At 35.5% G+C, this 25,367-nt stretch overlaps 2 protein-coding genes across 9 annotated transcripts in view; one reads left to right on the top strand and one right to left on the bottom strand.

Annotated features, from left to right (window-relative positions):
• LOC111511200 (putative inorganic phosphate cotransporter) overlaps positions 1 to 25,367 on the top strand; it is a 68,907-nt gene that overhangs the window by 18,659 nt on the left and 24,881 nt on the right. For 2 of the 7 annotated variants that reach the window (XM_074177882.1, XM_074177880.1), the window contains exons 2-3: positions 13,482 to 13,630; positions 16,210 to 16,522. In XM_074177882.1, the coding sequence (XP_074033983.1) occupies positions 13,520 to 13,630; positions 16,210 to 16,522 (424 nt within the window). In that variant the 5' untranslated portion in view covers positions 13,482 to 13,519. Of the gene's footprint in view, positions 1 to 6,078; positions 6,284 to 9,444; positions 9,668 to 13,481; positions 13,631 to 16,209; positions 16,523 to 25,367 lie in introns of those variants that run through there. The other 5 variants (XM_074177884.1, XM_074177879.1, XM_074177883.1 and 2 more) reach the window with 5 other exon arrangements.
• The window catches only part of LOC111511201 (major facilitator superfamily domain-containing protein 9-like), a 64,535-nt gene that overhangs the window by 37,642 nt on the left and 1,526 nt on the right, over positions 1 to 25,367 (bottom strand). The gene's annotated exons all lie outside the window — the stretch shown is intronic.

Here is a 25,367-nt window from a genome sequence, read left to right as displayed (position 1 = left end):
TGTTCTTCTACCACTATGTGCAAGAAATGTTCTGGTAGACACCACACACTTTTACATTTTGAAAATGTTTCTCAATCCCCTGTCATTTGTAATAATGAACAACCTTGTACCTCACATGATGTTTGCTTATCAGATAATCCTGATTCTTCTCAACCTCGTGTCAATCTCTTGTCTCATTGTAATTCCACTGTTCTTTTCTGTACTGCTATAATTGAAGTCAAAGGAAAACATGGAACATTTCATAAAGTTAGAGCTGTCCTAGACAGTGCAAGCCAGTCTAATTTTATCTCCTCAAAATGTGCTCACCGTTTAGGTTTATCTCTAGAAAAGATATCTGTCTCCATTTCTGGCATTGCTCAGAAAGATTCTTTTTCTCAACAAGGTGTAACTTGTTTAGTGAAACCTGTTAATAAAATCTCTCCTCATTTCAATCTTGATTTTATAGTCATTCCCAAGATATGTTCCAGTTTACCCGAACAATCTCTTCCTATTCACAAATTTTCTCAATTCTTGAAATTGTCATTGGCAGATTCTCAGTTCAACATATATGCACCTGTAGATATACTTCTTGGTGCTGATATCTTTGGCTCACTTTCTACAGGTAAAACTATTTCCAGTGGTGTGGAAAAGCCCGTTGCCCTTGAAACCTGTTTTGGTTGGGTGATCATGGGTAAAGTTCCATCTGCATCTCATAGTAATCACACCTCCTCATTTTTTGCTGCCACCGATATTTCTCTAGAAACTTGTGTAACTCGTTTCTGGGAGTTAGAACAAGTCCCAGATGCTCTTCCCATTTCTCTCAAAGATGATTCTGTTGAAACTCATTTCAGGGAAACTTTTCAAATTTTGGAAAATGGTCGATTTCAGGTTCAACTTCCCTTTAAGTCGGACCTTCCCTCTTTCAATGGTTCAAGAGATATTGCTCGCCGTAGGTTTCACTCCCTGGAACGTGAACTCATCAACAACCCTGATCTCAGGAAAGAATATAATGTCTTCATGCAGGACTATTTAAATCAGGGTCACATGTCTCTCATAAATTCTCATAATGTCTCTACCTCCCACTCTTATTATATTCCTCACTTTTGTGTTTTGAGACCTGATAGTCTTAGCACTAAGCTCCAAATTGTGTTTAATGCTTCAACTAAAGATCTCAATCTCTCAATGATACACTTTTCTCTGGTCCCAAATTGCAAAATGATTTTGTTGCAATTCTCCTTCGCTTTCGTTTGCCTTCTATAGTTTTCACTGCGGACATCAAACAGATGTACCGTCAAATTCTCATTCATCCCTCTCACATACCCTACCAGAAAATTCTCTGGCGATTTTCTGAAGAGGAACCTCTACAGGAATATGTTTTAAATGCTGTCACCTATAGTGTCAATAGCTCTCCTTTTCTGGCTATTAGAGTTCTTCATCAGTTAGCCCTCGATCATCAAGATACTCATCCTCTCGCCTCTTCTCTACTTCTCTACAACACTTATATTGATGATATAACTGGAGGGGCTAATAATATTGGTGATGCTCAAATTCTTCAAACTCAGATAATTTCCTTACTAGCTAAAAGTCATTTTGAACTCCGTAAATGGGCCTGTAATGTTCCCGAACTTCTCTCTCATTTACCTCATGACCATCTTCTCATAAACCCCCACTCTTTTGATAAAGATTCTGCCTCCGTTATCAAAATCCTTGGCCTCCAGTGGAACCCTATCTCTGATTCATTCTCTTATCATGTCACTCCTACCACACATACTTGTACAAAACGCAATATTCTCTCTCAATTGGCTCGCATCTTCGACCCTCTTGGTTTTTTAACTCCTCTTACTTTTCTTCTTCAGACCCTCTTGCAGCAATTATGGATCTCTGGACTAGGATGGGATGAAACTCCTCCTAAGCATATTACTTCTGTCTGGAACAAAGTTCTTAGTAAACTCTCTCATATTTCTCAATTAAATATTCCTAGGAACATTGTATCAGAAAAGTCTCTCTCATGTACTGTGCATGCGTTTTGTGACGCCTCTGAACGAGGATATGCCAGTGTTGTATATCTGCGTTGTGTTCAGGCCGATGGTTCTATATCTGTCCATTTTGTCGCAGGGAAGTCGCGAGTAGCCCCTGTAAAGAAGCTTTCTATCCCCCGTCTCGAACTTTGTGCAGCTTTGTTATTGAAGAAGCTCTTGAGTTATATTCTCAGGATTATTGAAACCCAAATTCAAGTCGAGAGCTTTACTGCATGGACGGATTCTACCATTGTGCTTTCGTGGTTATATTCATCTCCTCATAAATGGTGCACTTTTGTTGCCAATAGAGTGGTTCAGATTCAGGAATTATCTACTTCTCACTGGCGACATGTCAGATCTCAGTATAACCCAGCAGATGTTGGTTCGCGTGGCTCGCTTCCGCACGATTAGCTTAGTAATAGGCTATGGTGGGCGGGACCGTACTGGTTGACTCTTCCTGAAAATTCTTGGCCTTCTGATATAGGTGCTAATCCCTCCGAGATTCCGGAAACTCAAGAAGAATCCCGGAAAACTGTTCTCATTACTACTTCAACGCCTCATTTTATTACTGTTCTTCTTACTAATTTGAGCTCCTTCCTCAAAATTCAAAGAATTCTCGCGTACATTCTTCGCTTTATTAATAACTCTCGAAATGTCTCTAAACAACACTCTGATTTTCTTCTCCCCTCTGGATTAGATTCAGCCCTTACTCATTTAATAAAGTTTGTGCAATATCAATCTTTCTCTAATGAAAATACTCTCTTGAAACAAAATAAATTTCTCCCAAAATATTTAAGAAAATTAACTCCATTCATTGATTTTCTGGGAATCCTCAGGGTGGGCGGAAGGTTGCAAAATTCCTCCTCGGCTAAGGATCAGAAACACCCTATTCTCCTTCCCAGTTCTCATCGCTTCACTTATCTCTTCATTGAACATATTCACGCACAATATTTGCACCCAGGTTTACAAACTCTCCATCATCTTCTAGTGCAGAGATATTGGATTATCGCTCCGAAGCGCACTATTCGCTCGATCCTCTCAAAATGTTTCAAATGTTTTAAGCTCAACCCTTCATCTCGTCAACCCATCATGGGCCTCCTCCCTCCTCAGCGCATTTCTCAAGCTAAACCCTTTGTCCATACCGGCGTTGATATGGCTGGTCCCCTCCGCTCAAACGAATGCGCGGAGCAAAAACTCACAAGGCCTGCATTTGCATTTTTGTATGTATGGTCATAAAAGCAGTTCATATCGAACTGGTCTCTGATTTATCTTCGGAAGCTTTTCTTGCACCTCTTCGCCGATTCATATCTCGTCGAGGACGTTGCAACCATTTTTACAGTGATTCTGGTTCAAATTTTATTGGCGCATCCACATATTTTAAATCTATTGCTCAAACTGTTTCTCAAGAAAATAATTTACAATTTCATTTCAACTGTCCTAAAGCTCCCAATTTTGGAGGTCTTTGGGAGTCTCAAATCAAAGTTCTAAAAACCCACTTGTTTCGCGTCATAGGTTCTCAACTTCTCACTTACGAAGAAATGAATACTGTTTTAGTACAGATTGAGGCTGTATTAAATTCTCGCCCTTCATGCCTCATCAGCTCGGACGCCAATGATTTACAGGCTTTAACTCCTGGACATTTTCTCACCCTTGAACCACTAAATTCTCCCCCGACGTGAAATTCTCGTACCTATCAAGGTGGCAACTACTCCAGCAAATGCATCAGTCATTCTGGAAAAGATGGCATAATGAATATCTGCATGCACTTATGCAGCGAAAGAAATGGACAGAACCCTCTTCGTCCAGGCGCTGTAGAACAATTTTTTGAAAGCACTGTTCTGTAACGCTGCGTACGACTAAGTTCCTCGATTCTGATTCTGTCAAAACATTGTAACAACAGCGATACAGCAACTTGGTACTAGTCTAATATATAAAAGTAGATGTTTGTTGGTTGGTTAGTTGGTTGTTGGTTGGTAAGTGATAAAATTCTACATCGCTCAACCGATTGTGATGAAACTTGACATGTATAAGTAATTTTTTATAGAGAAGGTTTTTAGGCTATCAATTTTTCTGTAACTCGCCACTAGATGGTGCTGTGGAACAATTTTTTGAAAGTACTGTTCTGTAACGCTGCGCACGCCTGAGTTCCTTGATTCTGATTCTGTCAAAACATTGGAACAACAGCGATACAGCAACTTGGTACTAGTCTAATATATAAAAATGGATGTTTGTTGGTTGGTTGGTTGGTTGTTGGTTGGTAAGTGATAAAATTCTACATCGCTCAACCGATCGTGATGAAACTTGACATGTATAAGTAATTTTTTATAGAGAAGGTTTTTAGGCTATCAATTTTCCTGTAACTCGCCACTGGCGCTTTAGAACAATTTTTTGAAAGCACTGTTGTATAACGCTGAGCACGCTTAAATTCGTTGATTCTGATTCTGTCAAAACATTGGAACAGCAGCGATACAGCAACATAGTACTAGTATGTTATAGTATAAAATGGTTGTAATTTAGACGTTACTTTTAGTTAACGCTTGAGAAAGCTATTGTATAGCGAAACACGTGTCGCCGTTTTTATAAAACCCTTTATAGTAAAAATCATAAAATAAACTGTATTGATGAGTTTTGATATGGATTTTTATCAAGTATCGACCAGTTCTATTCAATTGAGGCCGTCATCATACTGAATAATCAGGAATCTTCTTGTAGCTACAAATATTTATATGTGATCCCATTTAACTTTCTAAGCTAAAAAACTGATTTAATGATGTGATTATGATTGATTCACATCAACGCATTGAAAGGAAATAGTCATCGTGGTAATTCAAAATCCCATTTTGATTGAATTCCGACTATTCCGTCTTCAGGTACCTAGTTGGGATTTTCAGTATCACAATGATTCAAAAATCGACAAAATTTCTTCCTCCTGATTGGACCCCCTTCTTTATTGATAAACACCGGCGTGTAGTGGAAAGGAAAGACTCTGCGATACACTTTTTACTGTGAGAAATTGACTGGCCTCGCTATTGCTTTCAAGTATATGATCTATTTCAAAACAAAATTCAAGCCTTATCGGCAGAATCATACAAACGCTGCTGGAGAGAATATGTCATAGAAAATACGTCCATATCGGATAGTGGTCAGTATGGAAAACAAATTCCATATTTCCTTTATACTGCAGAGGTATTTCCTCGACAAAACCTTTAACATAATGAAATGCCTGCGTATTCTATATTTCCAAAAGTAGCCATTTTCAAGTTGAAACCGGTGTTGCTTTTCATTTTAGTCAGTAAACAACAAAACGTCTGAATTCCAACGGAATTTCAACTAGGTTCAGATTAAGTTAGGTTCAAAGTTAGTGAGTTTATTTAAGATTTCGGGCAAAAGCGGAACCACCATATTATTCTCAAGAGTATCAAGAGACAGGCGCAACGGGGCTTCTTTTTTAATGGTTTTTCATATGAACTTGTTCGGAAGTTGATCTGTTTGAATTTTTGAAATCATTCACTGGCTTTCACTACAATCCACCTTCCTCAAGAAATAGATCAAATTTTCGAGCTCCCTATATATATGTCACCATGAAAGTAGATGAAGTTGAAAACTTGAAGGAGGAGTAGGATTCAATCCACAGTCATGAAATCACTCATGTAAAGTTAATCTATGAGAAATTGCATTTTTCAACAACAAAATTCCTAGTTACAACCACCGCCTGATGATGATTATGATCTATTTTGTCATTCAGAATTTTTCAGCATCCTTCAATTCATTTATTCATTTATTGCTACGTTATGATAGAACTATAAATACGAGGTTCCGCACCATTCATGATTCGAATAAATTGATATATAATTTGCATTTTTTTCTATACCTCAGTTATCCTCTCATGATATCCTTTCATGCCATATCGTATTCTGAACCTATTTTTGCAATTTAGATGGAAATCCCTAATTGCCATATAATGTGTTATCTCAACAATTCACATATTGTCTCTGGTGTTCAACTATTTACATTGCAATATAATATTGAAGTTAAGCGTCTTTTACTGAATGCTTTGTTGATTCGTTTCTCAAAACCAAATAAAAAAAGTAGGGGATAACATTCTTCGTTTATTTAAATTTTCTGGAAACTAGTCGTTTCTTGAGAACCGTTCAAAATGGCACCCAAAGTTAATGGCATAATCAAAGTGTATGAACCTTTACCTCTGAGTGATATTAATGCCGATAGGCAAAGAAATCAATATACTTCGGAATTGTTGCAAAGTGCTTCTCAAAAATTAGATAGCGGTATGTATAATTCAACTCATGTTTTTCTAGTTTGACAAAACTGTGTTAGTTTTGTCATATAAAATTGCGAAGTTACAGAATCTGTTGTAGATATGTTTTTAAAGTACAAATCAAAAAAAATTCTGCAGTTAAGAGCCTCACTTAACATTATTTAAGTAATCCTCATAAATTTCATGAATTGAATCCAACAAACCTTCTTTTGATACAATTGTGAAATTATTCAAGTACCTAAGTAAAGAGTGTTTTGCATGATTGCCTTTCCATCTAATTCATATAGACTTCCATCGATAAAGAAATGAAAAAATAAATCTCTTTCCTGAATATTTTCATATCATCATAGAATACTTTTCTAGTCACTATCTGATTTGACGATTATATGACGGTTTCGGTTTCAGAATTTTTGCGTTACAAGTCATGAAAATTTCCTTCAACTCCTGATCTTTCAGTAAATCTCGAAATTTGAGGAAGGTTCTGTCCAATAATTTCAATAGATATACTGAACAGAATTCACGTGAATTCATAGGAAAATGAGGATATAAAGTTGCGAGATGGAGAGATTTTAGTATCATTCGATGTTTCGTCTCTATTCACAAGTGTTTGTATTAAAAAATCTATTGAATATTTGAGAAATCTTCTCTCAGAGGAGAAGAAAGTGAATACTACATACAAGTAACAGATTTGCATTAAACAGAATTATTTTCATTTCAACAACAGTTCTTACAGACAGATTGAAGTAATTGCAAAGGAAAGCCCATTGTCTCCCTTTTTATTTAATCTGTTCATGAGCAGATTTGAAGTGAAATCAAACTGGGATTCAGATTACATTTCACTTATTTGAATCCGATATGTAAATGGTGTATTTGCAATTTCCGACAGGTTGTTAAGACCCTTACCAACAAATCTTCGATGTCTTGCGTGACTTGGTAATCAGTAGTAACCACGGGTTAGAATTTGATGTCTATAGAAAGAATACCAGTGATTTGAGATATGGTCCTGATATCTTACACTACTGGCTACTAAAAAAATGGTGGGACTCAACTTTCTGGTCTATAGGCTTGTTAATTTCCCTCTGTTCAAAGAAAAAAGCAGTATTAATAACGAGTATCCTTCAAAAATAGTAGACAAGTTAATGAGCAACGGCAAATTCAGGGATAATCTTTCAAATCGTCACTTTTTCAGGAGGACATCGATTCAATTTTCATTGTTCTTCCGTATAAACCAGGATACATTAATGATCAGATGGCATTTTCAAAAAGTCGAAAGTGAAAGTATTCTACGAAACTACTTTCTCACTTCAACAAATTTTAGATAACCCTGAAGTGGCTATGTTGAAAAAAAGGTTCCTAGACCAAAAAATGTTAGAATCACTCAACGTGTCCTGGACACGACAATAGAATAAATTAACACTATCTAGAATTATTGAGATAGGTATATGAATCTAGACTTTTGGATTTTTTCGATAGTTTGGAAATGTCATATTGTTGGTCTGACCCCTCTGGTCATGGACGTTAAGAAGGTTGAGTTAATGGCCATGTTACGATTGCGCACGGCTGATGTAAACCTTGAAGTAGACATGGATCAATTGAGGTTAGGCCTATGGCGAGAAGCACTTACTGCGCAAAGTCTGCGCTGCAGGCAGGTAGTGATGCAATTGAACCCAGGTTTGTGTTTAATAAATCCTACAAAATACAAATGAAACTGAACATAGTCAGATGCTACAAATTCAATATGCATATATACAGACGGCTCAAAACCCAAAGAAGGCTCAGGATATGGAGTTTACTCCAGATTACAAAGCCTAAGGATTAAGTGGGGAATGGGAAAAAATACCAGCGTGGTTCAAACATAACTGGCTGGTATCTCAATTGCCACCAAAGAAATAACCAGGAAAGGCATTTCTGGCAAAAACATAACAAACTGCACTCATAGTAGACAAGTCTTATTAGCCTTGAACGGACAATATGTTACCTCAGGACTAGTACTAGAGTGCCACCAAGATTTAGCCAAAGCCTCGGTAGATAATAACATTATCCTGAGGTGGGTTAAGGACACCACAGGAGTAATATTAATCGCATTGCCGACTCTTTAGCCAAGAAAGCGGCTGGACTTGGAATTTTAGGACCCTGTGACACTTACGGCCCAATGACTTCGACAATTGTGAAACTAGCCAAACGTCACAACCATGCTCAATCCCTGTAGAGATGCAGTCTTGCGAGGATCACCCTGGGCGACACTGGGAAGCTGGCAACGAATAAATATCTGGCGATGAGCATGAAAAACCTATACTTAACAGTGAAATTTCTGACTAAGGAAACACCTCCATAATATTGGGCTAGTAGATGCAGGATGTGTGAACAGGAAGATGAAACTATCAGTCTTGTCAAATGCGAGTGTCCGGAGTTAACGTGTGTTCGGCGAGTCTTGGCCTACACCTGCCGATATAAGGGAGATGTCTCCTAGTGACCTGTTCATCTTTCTGGAAAGGACAGGATGGACGATGACCTAGGAGGATAACTCCTCGGGAGGATGTACAATGGGTCATATGTGGCCTAAGTGCTATGGGCCTACACTCACTCTCCGTACTCTACAGATACAGAATGTCAAAGTCAGGCATGAGAACCATGAATAGTAACCAAGGTCCTATTCATAATAGCCCATTGCCTACCCTCAAAAAAATCACTCCGTTAAAAATGTCTTTCCAATTTTTACCCAAAATTATTGAAGTGAAGGTGAAAGTTCCTTTTGTAATATATACTCGTAAAAAGGTCAGATTTAGAGTTGGAAGTTGACGAAACGTGTGTCGAGTAAGGTATTGCAATACAAACCAAGTGAGGTAAGGTATTGCAAATTAAGAGATGATCAAGTAAATTTCACACTTCAGAACATGAGAGATGTTTTGGGTACCCGAACGGGCAGGAATGTCTTCCATTTCCGTGATAAATATGTGAGCTGTGTTATCCTTATTGCCCTCCATTCAGTCTTAATCTGCATTCTGGTATACAAATACGTCTGGAATCATAAACTTGTGTAAATATTTATATCAGATTCAGAAAACCTTGTTTTATGATTAATAAAGCACTTCAATTGATAATAATATCGCCTCAATCAACACGTGCAGAATATATTTTAACCAAAATGATACACAACAAAACTGAAACAGATCACTATCTGTACATGGAAGTTATTCTAGAAACATTGTAACTGGTGGTTTTCGTTAAAACACTTATTTTTAGAATTTTTAATGTTTGTCTGTGCGTTTGTGCCCGCTGGTCTCCATTTATACGTAGCAGAGTACAATTTTCTGTGGATATCTACCAGACATCAATGATGTGTTATAGAAATTCACAGGAAATTTCATCGTTCAACAGATTTATTCATATGAAGGTAAACAATGGACTGAATGAGATCTTTGTCACTGTTCATAATTTCAATGCCACACGTTGCTTTTTCCAGATTTTCGAAACCATCCAAAAATCTAGTCTCATATACCGATCTCAAAAATTTCGGAATTTTTCATTCAATCCATAACCGTTCTCCAAGGCATGTACAGCGACACTAAATTTTTCTGATCTCCAAAAACGGATATGCGCAATATGTTCTTTAAAACAAGTTTCTAGAGCCCACTTAGTCTATTTATTAATGTATTGCCGACAATTCTATTTTGAAGAGTTCATCAAAGAGGGCGTTCCACACAGTATATGGTTTTTCCCCTTCCCGGAAGCCATTTGACTTCTTCCATGTCTCCGGAAAACATTGGAGTCTCAAGAACTTAGGTACTTATTGCGTTTTTTTCCAATGTTTTTTATGGCACCCATTCCAACTATCTCCAAGAGGTAGATTGATCAATTAGAAAGTAGGCATACAAGTAGGTAATATGTTAGAGAATAATTTTTAGTTTACGCTTGACAAAGCTACTGTATCGCGAAACACGTGTCGCGGTTTTTGTAAAAACTTTTATATATAGTGAAAATCATACAATAAACTGTATTAATTAGTTTTAATATGGATTTTCATCAAATATCGGCCAGTTCTATTGAATTTTATAATTTCACAAATGAAAGATATACGATAAAAAAAATTATCAAAACAATTTTGTGGATCTTATTATATGTTTCGGTGTTACTGACATCTATAATCCGTTCATAATTTGTCGATAGCACAAAATGAGGGCCCAAGTCATAAAACGGTCGTAAAACTCGTAAAATCATAGGCAGAGGTTCCTGAGGTGTTTATTCATTAAATATAAAGCTTCAGTTTATATTCGAAACTTGCCTTGAAAGGGTGAAGTTGTTACGAACGAAAATAATTTTTGGTTTGGTACATTTTTTAATCGCATTTAATTTACGGCTCGTTGGTGTTTCGGCGTCTACGGCAGTAACTAACGTCTCTAATATTTATTATGCGAATTTTGTGCAGTGCGTGAGTAACTTTTTTTCATATTTCTACAAACATATACGTACCTTTCGTTCCTGCTTGTTTTGTTTGATTGCTTGCGATGGCTTCGTCATCATCATCAACATCATCAAGTTTTACACCGGTACTGTTGCGTACAGTCAATAAGTCTGTCTATTCACCAAGAGAGAAGACTATTGTTTTGAACGTTCACGATGCTCTGGTTTCTCAGAATCCCACAAACACTGTTCAGAACATAATCAAGAGTTGTGCCAACATGACGTAGGGGAGTCAAGAATATATAGGTTCCTATCAGAAAGAAAAAAAAAGGTATAGCTAACCCAAATACAAACGAATACTTAAAGAGGGGGAGAAAACCTATTGAAATTGATGAATTTGCCAAAAATGGTATTCGAAGGAAAATTCACGAATTTTTTCACAAAAAAGAAATACCCAACTTAAACAAAATTTTACAAGAAGTTAGAGACGACCCGGATTTGCCTCATGTTGGACGAACCAAATTGTGGCAAGTTTTAAAAGAATTAAATTTCGGTGGGAGAAATCAGACCGAAAATCACTTTCGATTGACCGGGAAGAGATAATATGTTGGAGAAGAAAGTATCTAAGATCTATACGAAAATTTCGGGCTGAAGGAAGGCCAACTATCAGGACGAAACGTGGGTAAACGCAGATCATACTCTCACAAAAATTTGGACAGATAAAAATATATCAAGCTCCAGGCAAGCCTTTATGGAAGGTTGGTCTACTGGTATTTCCCCACCCTCTGGTAAAGGCAGTAGATTAATAGTTTCTCACATTGGCAGTGAAAAAGGATTTGCTAAGCATGGTTTGTTGGAATTTGAATCCAAAAGCACAAAAGACTATCACGAGGAGATAACAGCTGATGTTTTCGAAGAGTATTTTGAGCAGATGATTGAACATATACCACCAAACTCAATTATAGTATTAGATAATGCACCTTATCATTCACGACTAGTTGAAAGACTTCCAACGACTGCGTGGAAGAAACAGGATATCACTGACTGGCTGCGGAATAAGTCCCTGCCTTACGAAGATGGAATGGTTAAAGCAGAACTTTTAAAAATTGCCTGGCAACACAAATCTAGGTTCAAGAAATACGTAGTTGACAAAATGGCGGAAAGACGAAACATCACAGTCCTTAGACTTCCACCCTACCACTGCGAATTAAATCCAATTGAACTCATTTGGGCACAAATGAAAAGCTATGTGGCTAGAAAAAATACGTCATATAAAATACAAGCTGTACGTGAATTGTTATATGAGTCTTTACAACATATTACAGAACAAAATTGGCGAAATGCATTAAGACATGCAATAGAAGAAGAACAAAAAATGTGGGATCTTAACAATATAATTGATGCGACTGTAGAGACACAACCGCTAATTATTAACCTGCAAGACGACTCGGATTCTGAAGATGATCCTGTTTATTTTGAATTTGAATAGTTTTGTAAGTAATCGTAGTTTATATCATTTAAAAATAGGTATTAATTGAATAAATGTATCTTTTACAAATTGCAAGTAACTTATTATTTTTGAATAAAATAAAGAAATTTTTTTTAAATAAAAATACAGTTTACAGTACCTACAGTTTAAGAATATTATTATATTTATTTATTTAAAGTAACTAATGTTTTAATCATATACTCTACGACACTGGTCACTCATTTCCACTAAAAATACCTACATAATCGGATTAAAAAAGTTTTATAGCTGTATTGTATTTCTTCAGATACAAGGTGGGTTAGTCGAAAACATCTTAAACTGCCAGTTTTAGTTTGGTTTTTGTTATTATATCATATTAGCTGTCCTCTCTGTATTTCAGTTCTCTAATGAGGGTCAAACTTGCAGTGAGCTATCAACAAATTATGAACGGACTATAGTTCGTTTTGCATCATCGGTGTCTCTACGACAAACGTTTAATTGTTTTTGCCGGAGCGGAGTCCTAATACCATTGCTTCGCTTGAACGGTTAATTTTCCCATCAAAAAGCAGTATAAAATCAAAACACGAAATCAATTCTGATCCATTGCTTCGAAAATAACAAAAGTAGTGTCACTCTTAGCACAATAACACACAAACCTATTAGTAGAATATCATGAAATTTCAACAGCTTTCTTTTTGAAGGTCAGTACCAACTGGAAAAGCAAGCAACTGAATGCAATACGACTAGTGCCATCTAGGTATTAGTCCTGAGACTTTTCAGGCCATGTAGTACATAAAATAATATATAAGTGTACATGATTATTTCATTTACATGGAAATCTATTGTTCTCGAAAAGTATTCGAAGTTTTGGTCTAAACCAACTGTCCCCAATGTCTCATCAACGCACCTTTGGACTCTTGAAAGCGAAAACAAAACAATTTTTTGCACAAAATTACAACTTTGTAACACCGGAAGAGACAAATCACCTCATGTCACGATGACAGTATGTAAAAACATTTATACGATTATTTGATTCAATCCTAGTCACAACCATTTCGTTAGAATTGAAATGGGAATATTATTCAGTTTGTAAGCTAGATTAGTGTAATAGTTGGTAGAACTCTTGCTTGTAAACCTGGTTCGAATGACACTGACAGCATTTTTTCAATGTTCTCCAACCTCTCTATTCTCAAACTATTTGAAATTCAGAGAAATAACAAAAATTTGCAGTATTTTTGAACACATTTTTAAGAAATCAAGCATAAATGTAATGCGTATGAATTTTGACAAAATATACCATTCATATATAAATTAATACATAATTTTGATTTTCCTACAGATGCTACCGGTCCCAGATTCGGTAAAAGGCATGTCCAGATGATTGTCTACTTTCTCCTCATGTTCACTTCTTTCTGTGTAAGAGTCAATATGTCTGTTGCGATCGTTGCGATGACAGATCCTAACGCCAGTATAAATAAAGATATTCCAGTAAGTATATCCATCGTTAAGAATGGTAAATAAATAAAACATTTAGAAATGTTCGAATGTTTCAGGTCATCTTTCATAGTAGATATCGATATATGATTATTTGAACTGATTTTGCACTCCAGTGTTTATATCTCAAATAAGTTTATACAGGGTGTCCCTGGAATTCCTCTTTGCCCTTCGGGAATGTATGGATGGGGTCAAAATTACAGCAGTACTTCATATAACTTTTATTCCTAAAATTCTTCTTTACCAAGTTACCGGCCCCCAAAGTTACAAAATGAAAAATGTTTTCCTCTGATAACTTTTCAAGTGATTATTCAAAATAAACAAATTTTTGGTGATTGACTGAACAAATAAATTGTTCTGATGAACGTCCATGCAGGAATCACTGGTCCACCCTCAAAACTTTGAAACGACAGATATTTTTCAATATTTTTTCTAACCTGAGATGTCTACCATTATTTGAAACGAAAATTTTTCACAGCAGAAATAATTATGATAACGTCAATGCAACAACACAACAGGGATGACACAAATGAATAATCAAGTGTAGTATGATGAGTGGATGTAACAAACACAAAATTACACTGTATTCATAAACTGTCGATAACTAATTAACGAGTGATCCAGTCCTGTTCGGACCAACCTGTCGGATCGACTGATTGTGTTAGCGGAAGAATGTCACTCACTCAGTTATACCAAATTCTTCCCCTCGAATGATAAGCTCATTCCCTGAAACAAACAGGGAGCCTTCTGTTTCTTGAAGGATTTCTTCATGGCGCCTGACTTGGGGGCTCTTCTTTGTTGACTTTCTCTTCAACATTCCGAGGTTGAATTTCACATGGTATATTGTGATGATGTTTTTGTTCGAACTTGTCGCTTGGTGATGGTTCGTTTTGGGAACCTTTGTTTGGTTTAGTATCAGGGTGACTTTCTAATTCGTCGGCAGCACATTGTATATCCGATGGTTTAACACCTGATTAGATACTACATCCGAGATTCTTCTCCGCATTTGGTCGCAATATTTGCGGCATAAAATTCCATCAACAATTACGAGATGTGACAATGGCCCAAACTGCCTAACAACTTTTGCCGTCTCGGAACCCTTTGCTGATGGCATATTTACCCATACATCATCTCCCTTCCTAGAATCATAGTTATGGTTAGTTTTTGAGTGATTTGTTCCAACTCCATATTTTCAGCAACATCCGGTTTTAGAAGGTCAAATCGTGATCTAAAATGCCGACCGAACATTATTTGACTTGGTGTTCTTGTTTGTCGATCTTTTTACGGTATTTATGTAGAAAAATAGTTAACTTGCAAATCTTTGTGACTGATTTAGATTTTGGTTACTGGCTCGCATTCGTTCTTTGAAGGTGTGAATGTTCAAATTCACTTGAGGTGAGTTGTGGCCCATTATCCGTCACCAAGATCTTGGGTTAACCCAGTCTAGCAAATATCGAACGGAGAATATCTATAGGTAGAGTTAGATGTAATGTTGTTCATCGGTATAACATCTAACCAATTCGTATAGGAGTCAATCAGTATCATCAACATTTTACCTTCAAAAGGTCCCGCAAAGTCCAGATGAAGACAATATCAAGGGTTTGGGATATACCCCATGGATGTAGTGGTGCATTTCTGTCATTTTTTCGGGACTGTTGACATGAAATACATGTTTCTTTTTCATGAATGATATCAATGTTAATATTTGGCCAATAAACGTGCAATTTTGCCAGTGACTGCATGGCAGTCACTGGCAAAACTGCAATAGTGGAGTAAGGTTTTTCGATATTACAAGCTATCCTTTTCGACGTAGACCTTGCCAAGATGACAAGGTCATCTTCATAAGCTTGCAGATCTACTTTTCTTCTGTCGAGGGCATCAAGCAGACTATCCACCAGGAGCGACCACAGAAGGGAAGATAGTACCTTACCTTGAGGGCAGCCTCTGGTGACCCTGAACTTGATGGCCTCGCCTTGAAGAGTCGTAGTTGCAGTTCTGTTTACCAGCATGGCATATCTCCAGCCAGTTATGATCGATTCTATACCTTTCCTAGCCAGAGATGATCCTATAGATTTAGGTAGTGCATTTTCAAATGCTCCTTCAATATCTGGAAATACAACAACCGCAAATATCTGTTATTTCAAAGTTTTGGGGGATGGACCATCGGGGGTAGTCCGTTTCTGACTTTGTAGCACAACAACTGACTCCTGCATGAGAGCTCATCAAAGCAATTCATCTGTTCAGTCAATCACCAAAATTTCGTTGATTTTGAAAATTCACTTGAAAAGTTGTCAGAGAAAAAGATTTTTCATTTTGCAACTTTGAGGGCCCGTAACATGGTAACGAAGGATTTTAGGAACGAAAGTTATATGAAGTACTGCTGATATTTTGACCCCATCTATACATTTCCGAGAGAAAACCCTGTATATACGTGGGACACCCTGTACATACAATATACTCGAATGATTAATTATAGTTTTGCTGCTTGAACCGATCAATACATAATGTAAAATGAATGTTTTTGGACTTTTAGAAAAATACATTGAAAATTCAAGTATTTCAATTGCTCACAGACTTACAACTGGACCGACAAAAATGTCATTCAGTCGTCATTCTTCTGGGGTTACATCTTCCCTCAAGTAAGTGCAGGATGGTTAGCATCAAGGTTTGGTCCCAAGTGGTTTTTGATAGGTACCATGGGGGTAACTTCTGTGGCTGGTCTCCTACTCCCAACGCTAGCTGCAACATTTGACTCAAAGGGTGTCATGTTCTGTAGGGCACTGCAAGGATTCTGTCAAGGATTTGTTTTTCCATCTGTACACGGTTTACTAGCCAAATGGGTGCCGTCGCCAGAAAGAAGTCGACTAGGAACCTTCGTTTATATAGGTATATTTTATAGAATATTGAATAGATCATACAATGTGAAAACCTATGATTCATTCATTTATTCATTCATCCTTAAAAGCTCCAAAGCTCATTTAATTGGATTAATTTGCACAAAATAAGTTGAATGAATGTCTTGATACAAAAACGGGTCTCAAAAACTTATGATGTTTACAAATGTAATAATCCAGTCATTTAAGCTTAAATTAGGTAAGAATCCCGAAATTCGAGATACCCAGCTGTAAGTCTGTGAATACTTGTATATTGACACCCTAAAAGTTGTCTCAAAACCTACATATGGTAGGGTGTAAGCAACTATTAAATTTCAAGGTCAAACGTCACAAAAATCGGTTTTTTGCGTTTTTTGGAAATATCTCATTTCCTATGGGTTTTTTGCTATTTGTATTCGTTATCAATTTTGTAGAATACAAAATTCTCTACAAATTTTTTATACGGTGAACCGTTTTCGAGATAGAGGGCGGGGAGCGCGCGGTCACAGCATCACTTCAGGTCAACCGGAGCTTACGAAATTGGATTAGAGTCTATGAAGAAGATCACCGACTTATCATTTAATGGAATAAAGTTTAAACGCTTCGAAAAAGTAATGCCGCTTTCCAGTGTTAACAAATCTGTAAAAATAAATGATTGTAAAGTTGCAGTGGATCCATTATTACTCTTCCAAAGAATTACTGTCAGCAAACAATTTGAAAGTAATCTTGAAGAATATCTTCAATATGAATTGAGTCCGTATCCAACAGCTCTATTTGATAATGATGGCATGAGAAAAACAACAAAATCGTCATTGTATGACAACATGAGCCCAATTGATTTTATTCTCAATGAAAATAATGTGACGTTCATTATTGATGGCGGATTTCTTCTTCATCATGTTGTATGGAGCAGAGAAGATACTTTTTCTATTATTTTTGATAAATACATGAATTATTTACAAAGGCATTACAGTTCCAAAATAATTGTTGTATTTGACGGATATTCAGACTAGTAAGAACGTAAAAGCTATGGAGCAGCAGAGACGACCTGCTGCACTTTCAAAAACGTATGAAGTTTGTTTCGATGAAACTATGGTTGTACCAGTTACTCAAGAAAACTTCTTATCAAATCGAAATAACAAAGATAAGTTCATTAATATGTGAATTGAAAAATCACAAGCTGCAAATATTACTACTAAACAAGCCAGAGATGATGCGGATGTTCTTATTGTTGGAACTGCAATTGAAGAATCAAAGTCTAAAATAACTGCAGTTATAATAGGACAAGATATCGATTTACTTGTCATTTTGATTGGGCGTACACTGTCTTACGAACAAGAAATTTTCTTTAAAAAAGTTGGGAAAGGTAATGTAGAAACGGAGATATACTCGACTAAAAGTTTTGATAATTATCCTCATTCTAAAAAACATATTTTATTTCTGCACGCATTAAGTGACTGTGACACAACTTCTGCGCTTTTTAAAAAGGGAAAAAAATCATTTTTAAAAGTTTTTGAGAAACTGACAAATTTGGATGAACTAGCTGCAGCATTTGAGGAAGAAAATTGTTCGGCCCAGAGATTATTAGAGAGTGGAAATCAAACCTTATTGGCAGTCGCTCCGAAATCTGTGAAAAGTCTCGATCATCTTCGTTATATGCATTACGTCAAGTCTACAAAACTTAATAAACCTGTGCAGCTTTCAAATATTCCACCAACAAGTGCAGCTGCTCATCAACATTTCAACCGTGTATATTATCAAGTTCAAACTTGGTTAGGAGATGATTTGGAACCCCAGGTATGGGGTTGGGCAATGCGAAACGATTTTCTGGAGCCTATCATGACAATTTTACCACCTGCTCCAGAAGATTTGCTAAATACAATTTTCTGCAACTGCAAGAGTGGTTGTGGTTCGCGATGCGGATGCAGGAAAGCGGGCTTGCAATACTCTTTAGCTTGTGGCCAATGTAATGGGCAAGCTTGTCTCAATGCTCTACCATATCAGAGCGACATTAACGAAGATGGAACCTTTGACCCCGAAATCATGGAAGAACTTGAGACAAATGTCGTTGAAGACGATAATGAAGACCAGTTTGAAATTTACCAGCAGCCAGAAGACGACGATGAAGAGGAAGAAGATGATTAAAATTATAAATTGTTGTTTTTGTACCCTTCATTCCATTTCTTTACTTCCAATAAAAATAAATGTATTCAATGATATTTTTTAATAAAAAGAATAATTCATAATTTATTTGTTTTTTTTTTCATCATGTAAGAAGTTATAAATATTAATGAGGTTAAAATTCAAATATAATTCCTATATTTTCATTAACAATTCTGCAATTACATGGGCAGGTAAGTGTTGTTAAATAAATTAATACTGAATAAAAAGTGGATAAGTTAGGAAAAAAATGATAAAATATAATATAGTAGTTAATAAAAATTGACAAATATTTATAATCATTGATTTATCGATAGTTCATCAACTATATATGGCGCGTTTTCGACCGGAGGCACCGGTTGACCTGAAGTGATGCTGTGACCGCGTGCTCTCCGCCCTCTATCTCGAAAACGGTTCGCCGTATAAAAATTTTTTTCAAACAAAATTTGTAGAGAATTTTGTATTCTACAATATTGATGAATACAAATAGCAAAAAACTCATAGGAAATGAGATATTTCCAAAAAAAGCGCAAAAAAAACGATTTTTGTGACCTTTGACTTTGAAATTTAATAGTTGCTTACACCCTACCATATGTAGGTTTTGAAACAACTTTTAGGGTGTCAATATACAAGTATTTACAGACTTACAGCTGGGTATCTCGAATTCCGAGGTGAACTTACTATAATGACTGGACTATAAAGCTAGAAAGAAAAACATACTCCACTATCTTCTATTGAGTAGTGAAGAATAATAGTAAAAGGTGCTTTAGAAGTAGGAATTCCAAAGAAATATCGAGAAATGGAGCTCGTTTAGTGCTTCGTGATGAAACTAATGAAATAATTTCTAAAGCATTTATTTTTTTATCCACAATATCCTGAAATCAGTTCGTATTCAGGTTGTTCGTATTTATTTTGTAGTTTCCTGATTTCATTCAAAATTATTACATGTTCTTCCAACCAAATTACGGAAGCAAATTGAAACTGGGGTATTCTAAACTATTGCTTAGAAACTTCATAACATTTAGATTGTGGAAAAATACATGGCTCATAAGGAAGCGCAACGTTCTGTTTGCTGAGCTGAGCATATTGTTGATTTTAGTTGTGAAAAAAAAAGTTTTAATGAACCTAACCCCTAAGCCTTTTATACTTTCTTTTCTTTCTTAAATATTTAGATCTTCCGCAAATAGAATATTCCAAAACGAAGAAAAGATCGTACAGAAACGTTATCATTGAACTTTACTATGAACTATCTATCTTGTGAGATATCAGAGGAATAGTTTCAGAAATTGTATGGAATTCCAAATTTGTAGTTTTTTCAGAAAAAACGTATGCTTTCTGGAAATCAGTATACACTGTATCTAGTTGGGATTTGCATTATAGTCTCGAAATACCTGGTGACTTTTTGAATAAATTAGTGTTTATCGATGTTTGCGTCAACTTTGCTTCCAGATTAACGAAGTGCAATAATTCAGATATTTTCCATTAGTCAGGAAAATATTCGAGAAATAGAATCTGACCGTGTAACCACTCATACCAACCTTTTAAAGTATAAAGAGGTATCATACCCTGCTGAATTCAGATAGTGGAGAAGAACTCTGCGAATATTTCAGATATTTCATCTCCATAAATGAACTGACATTCATATCTGGAAGAATCTTAATCAGTACGAGAATTTTTTCCTCGTTTATGTTATTTCAAAACTGATCCACATCACCAATAATATGTTTTTTCTTTTCCAATCAATGATTCTACTCTCTCCGTTAATCACTGAGAATATCAATACAATTTTCATTTTCTAATCATAACTTTCTGAATTTTTTCACTGTCAATAAATCTTAATTTTTTTCACTGAATCGTACAGGATATTTGATAAATTTCCATGCAATATTTTTGGCATATTCACATAGACAATATCATTCCAAATATCATGAAAAATTTAGGTCTAAGTTTACGTTAGATTCTTTCTCAACCAAATTTCAGTCTGCTTCTCTGACGGATGTACTTAATCCAAATTATTTTTTTCTAATTGTACGTAATACTGTTTTTCCTGTCATTATTTTTTCCTTCAATCGGAAGAATATTATTTAGAGCAGGGTGATGCTGATTATAGTCTATTTCAAAAGAGTGTAGAGTAATAAAATCTCATTAAGTATTCAAAAGCGCTACAGGGTGATCCGTCAATAAATTCTATCACTTCCCTAGTCCGCATTGCAAAATTATGTCGTTTCATAAAGAGCAGGTAGGTATCACCCTATATTAAGGGATTTGTCCATTGTTATCGACGGATAAATACTGAGCCAGAGGCGCGCTAGTGGGATAATTGCCAAAAGAATATGCATTCATAAAAATTATATTAAAGGAAATAAAAATTTAATACAGCAGAACAGTGTTATTAAAAAAATATAAAATGTAACAATAAAATATATACGAACCGAAATCGGGAAATACTCACAAACACACACGAACGAACTTTACGTATTGAAACACTTGTGGGGACTTTAAATCAATTTATTCACAAAAACGACAAGAACTTTACTGGATACGTTATTACAATTTGACACTTGAACAATACTAAAACTGTGAACTTCCCTTAACGTTTAACAACACTCTATTTATACCCTAATTGAATGTTCTAGAGATTACTAGGTACAATTTTCGAGAACCTTCCGAGAAAATAATTATTCAGACTACCCTTAATTCTAAACCCTAACCTAAGCAAAAGTGTCACTGTCACTGATACACTGGTCTCTGTCCAGATTGCTTATCCCGCTACAGTATATTTACAATTCAATTAAATTATTCTACATCAGTATAGTCTTCATCCGAAGAACTGTCATCATCCCCTGGTGTTATAATTATAGGGTCAACCACCTGATCGACCAAGTTGTCCAGTTCCCACATTTTATCTTCCTCTTTTAAAACATGCTGGATTGCTTTTTGCCAGTTTTCTGATGTGATTTCCATAATGGCTTGATCAAACAATACCTTGACATCTTTCATTTTAAATGTGGTATTGTGCCTTGCAACATATCCTTTAACTTGTGCCCATATAAGTTCTATAGGATTTAATTCGCAATGATATGGCGGTAGGCGCAGCACAGTTACTTTATACTTTTCTGCTACATCTTCTACGGCATATTTCATGAAGCGAGATTTATGTTGTTTTACTATGGCTAGTAGTTCCTTCTTTACTGAATTCGTCTCAAACTGAATACCTTTATTTGACAGCCAGTTAATAATTTCTTGCTTTCTCCAAGCTGAAGTTGGTACCTTCTCTAAGCGCCTTGAATGGTAGCTTGCATTATCCATAACCACGACCGAATCAGCTGAAAGAAATTTTAACATTTCCCCGAAGTAGTCTTCGAAGACATCCGAATTCATGTCCTCATGATAATCTCCCGTCCGGCACGACTCAAAGCTTAACAAACCTTCTTTTAAAAATCCGTCTTCGCTTCCAATGTGAGCAATTATAAGCCTCTTCCCTTTTCCCGAAGGCACTTTAATACCCGTCGAAAGGCCTTCTATGAAAGCTTGGCGAGAACTTGTTATATTTTTATCTTGCCACATTTTTTTGACTATATAACCTTCGTTTATCCACGTCTCATCAAGATAAAAAATTTTCTTTTGCTCTCTGCGGTACTGCTTTATAGTTGTCAAATATTTTCGTCTCCAGCAAACAATTTCATCACTTTCCAGTAATAGTGCCTTTCGATTGTGCTTTTCCCAGGCAAAATTCATACTTTTTAAAGTTTTCCATGAAAGTTTTCTGGATATCAAAGGAATATCGTTATCTTGGCTTATCTCGATAAATATTTTTTCAAGAGTGGGTATTTCCTTTTTAAAATAAAACGAATGAACTTTTCTTCGAATGTCACATTTGGTGTCTTCATCTAAGATTTTTATTGGTCTTCCTGATTTTCTCTTGCATGGACTTACCTGGCCTGATATCTTTCTTTCTCGCAATAATTTAAAAATCGTGGACTGTCCAATTCCAGTCATTCGGGCACATCGCTCAACACTTTCTTGCACAGACAAACTAGGGTGATCGTGTTTTATGCAATCATATACATTTAAAATTATAACTTTTTCGCAAACAGATAGCGGAGAATTTTTTACACTTCTTTTCTTTGGAGTAAATGTCCCCATTTTATAACTTTTTCACTATTTCTATATCACAATATCACTGTACGTTTAATTGGTGTAGTAACAATTACTATTATAACTCGAATGTTTAAGACACCATTACAATATATTTAAACCCTTTTTCTTAATTACCTGGGTTTAATAGGTATTGCATGATTGGTGGGCAGGGTCAAAAAGAGATTATTATAATGACATGGCACCTCGGAACTAAGTGTTAACCCTTTTTTGAGAAATCATGCTCAAGTATATGAACCCAAATTGCATATTAAATAAGTTTACAAGAACCACTAAAATTAATCTTAATCTTTTTTTAAGAAATTTTACTTACCTAAATACATGTAGGTACTTAGTTTTAGACCAAATTACTTCCCAAAAATGGCCTTTTATTATTATCTATGTCTGTAATTTTTAATTTACATTAATTATTAAGTTTAATAATCCTAAGATTTGCCTACGCCCATGGACGACAACGAAATTCAGGCAAATTTTATGACACTTCATGATTTATTACTCTACACTCTTTTGAAATAGACTATAGTTACTTTACACGAGCTACTATATTTTTCTGGACCAATCATTTCTTTTGTTAACTAGTTTAGTGATCCAATTTTTTTTCTAAAAAAAGGTTGGTTGGGTAACAGGATCAATTTTTCTTTAGAAAAACAATTGTTTTCTTGCTGACGTTTCAAATTTAATTAAATTCTTCTTCAGGACTCGAAAAGTAGTATTTTTATGTTGATATTATTATTTTAAAAACCATCAGACATATTAGATACATTTTTTTTAATAAAAAACATTGTAACAACCAAATTTCCGTTTTGTGTTGTTATTTCGGAAATTTGGTTGTTGCAATGGTTTTAATTTTTTTTAATGTCTGATGGTTTTCAAAATAGTAATATTATCAACACGAAAAAACTACTTTGCGAGCCCTGAAGAAGAATATAATTAAATTTAAAACGTCGGTAAGAAACTAATTGTTTTTTTAAGGAAAAATTATAGTCTATTTCAAAAGAGTGTAGAGTAATAAATCATGAAGTGTCATAAAATTTGCCTGAATTTCGTTGTCGTCCATGGGCGTAGGCAAATCTTAGGATTATTAAACTTAATAATTAAAGTAAATTAAAAATTACAGACATAGATAATAATAAAAGGCCATTTTTGGGAAGTAATTTGGTCTAAAACTAAGTACCTACATGTATTTAGGTAAGTAAAATTTCTTAAAAAAAGATTAAGATTAATTTTAGTGGTTCTTGTAAACTTATTTAATATGCAATTTGGGTTCATATACTTGAGCATGATTTCTCAAAAAAGGGTTAACACTTAGTTCCGAGGTGCCATGTCATTATAATAATCCCTTTTTGACCCTGCCCACCAATCATGCAATACCTATTAAACCCAGGTAATTAAGAAAAAGGGTTTAAATATATTGTAATGGTGTCTTAAACATTCGAGTTATAATAGTAATTGTTACTACACCAATTAAACGTACAGTGATATTGTGATATAGAAATAGTGAAAAAGTTATAAAATGGGGACATTTACTCCAAAGAAAAGAAGTGTAAAAAATTCTCCGCTATCTGTTTGCGAAAAAGTTATAATTTTAAATGTATATGATTGCATAAAACACGATCACCCTAGTTTGTCTGTGCAAGAAAGTGTTGAGCGATGTGCCCAAATGACTGGAATTGGACAGTCCACGATTTTTAAATTATTGCGAGAAAGAAAGATATCAGGCCAGGTAAGTCCATGCAAGAGAAAATCAGGAAGACCAATAAAAATCTTAGATGAAGACACCAAATGTGACATTCGAAGAAAAGTTCATTCGTTTTATTTTAAAAAGGAAATACCCACTCTTGAAAAAATATTTATCGAGATAAGCCAAGATAACGATATTCCTTTGATATCCAGAAAACTTTTATGGAAAACTTTAAAAAGTATGAATTTTGCCTGGGAAAAGCACAATCGAAAGGCACTATTACTGGAAAGTGATGAAATTGTTTGCTGAAGACGAAAATATTTGACAACTATAAAGCAGTACCGCAGAGAGCAAAAGAAAATTTTTTATCTTGATGAGACGTGGATAAACGAAGGTTATATAGTCAAAAAAATGTGGCAAGATAAAAATATAACAAGTTCTCGCCAAGCTTTCATAGAAGGCCTTTCGACGGGTATTAAAGTGCCTTCGGGAAAAGGGAAGAGGCTTATAATTGCTCACATTGGAAGCGAAGACGGATTTTTAAAAGAAGGTTTGTTAAGCTTTGAGTCGTGCCGGACGGGAGATTATCATGAGGACATGAATTCGGATGTCTTCGAAGACTACTTCGGGGAAATGTTAAAATTTCTTTCAGCTGATTCGGTCGTGGTTATGGATAATGCAAGCTACCATTCAAGGCGCTTAGAGAAGGTACCAACTTCAGCTTGGAGAAAGCAAGAAATTATTAACTGGCTGTCAAATAAAGGTATTCAGTTTGAGACGAATTCAGTAAAGAAGGAACTACAAGCCATAGTAAAACAACATAAATCTCGCTTCATGAAATATGCCGTAGAAGATGTAG

This window comes from Leptinotarsa decemlineata, unplaced genomic scaffold, assembly GCF_025532065.1.
Source record: "Leptinotarsa decemlineata unplaced genomic scaffold, Ldec_3_MD MMD2_tig00003308_RagTag_RagTag, whole genome shotgun sequence".
Taxonomy (NCBI): Eukaryota; Metazoa; Arthropoda; class Insecta; order Coleoptera; family Chrysomelidae; genus Leptinotarsa; species Leptinotarsa decemlineata.
Note: the sequence above shows the minus strand (reverse complement) of the source record. Positions and strands in the feature narration are given on the sequence as shown.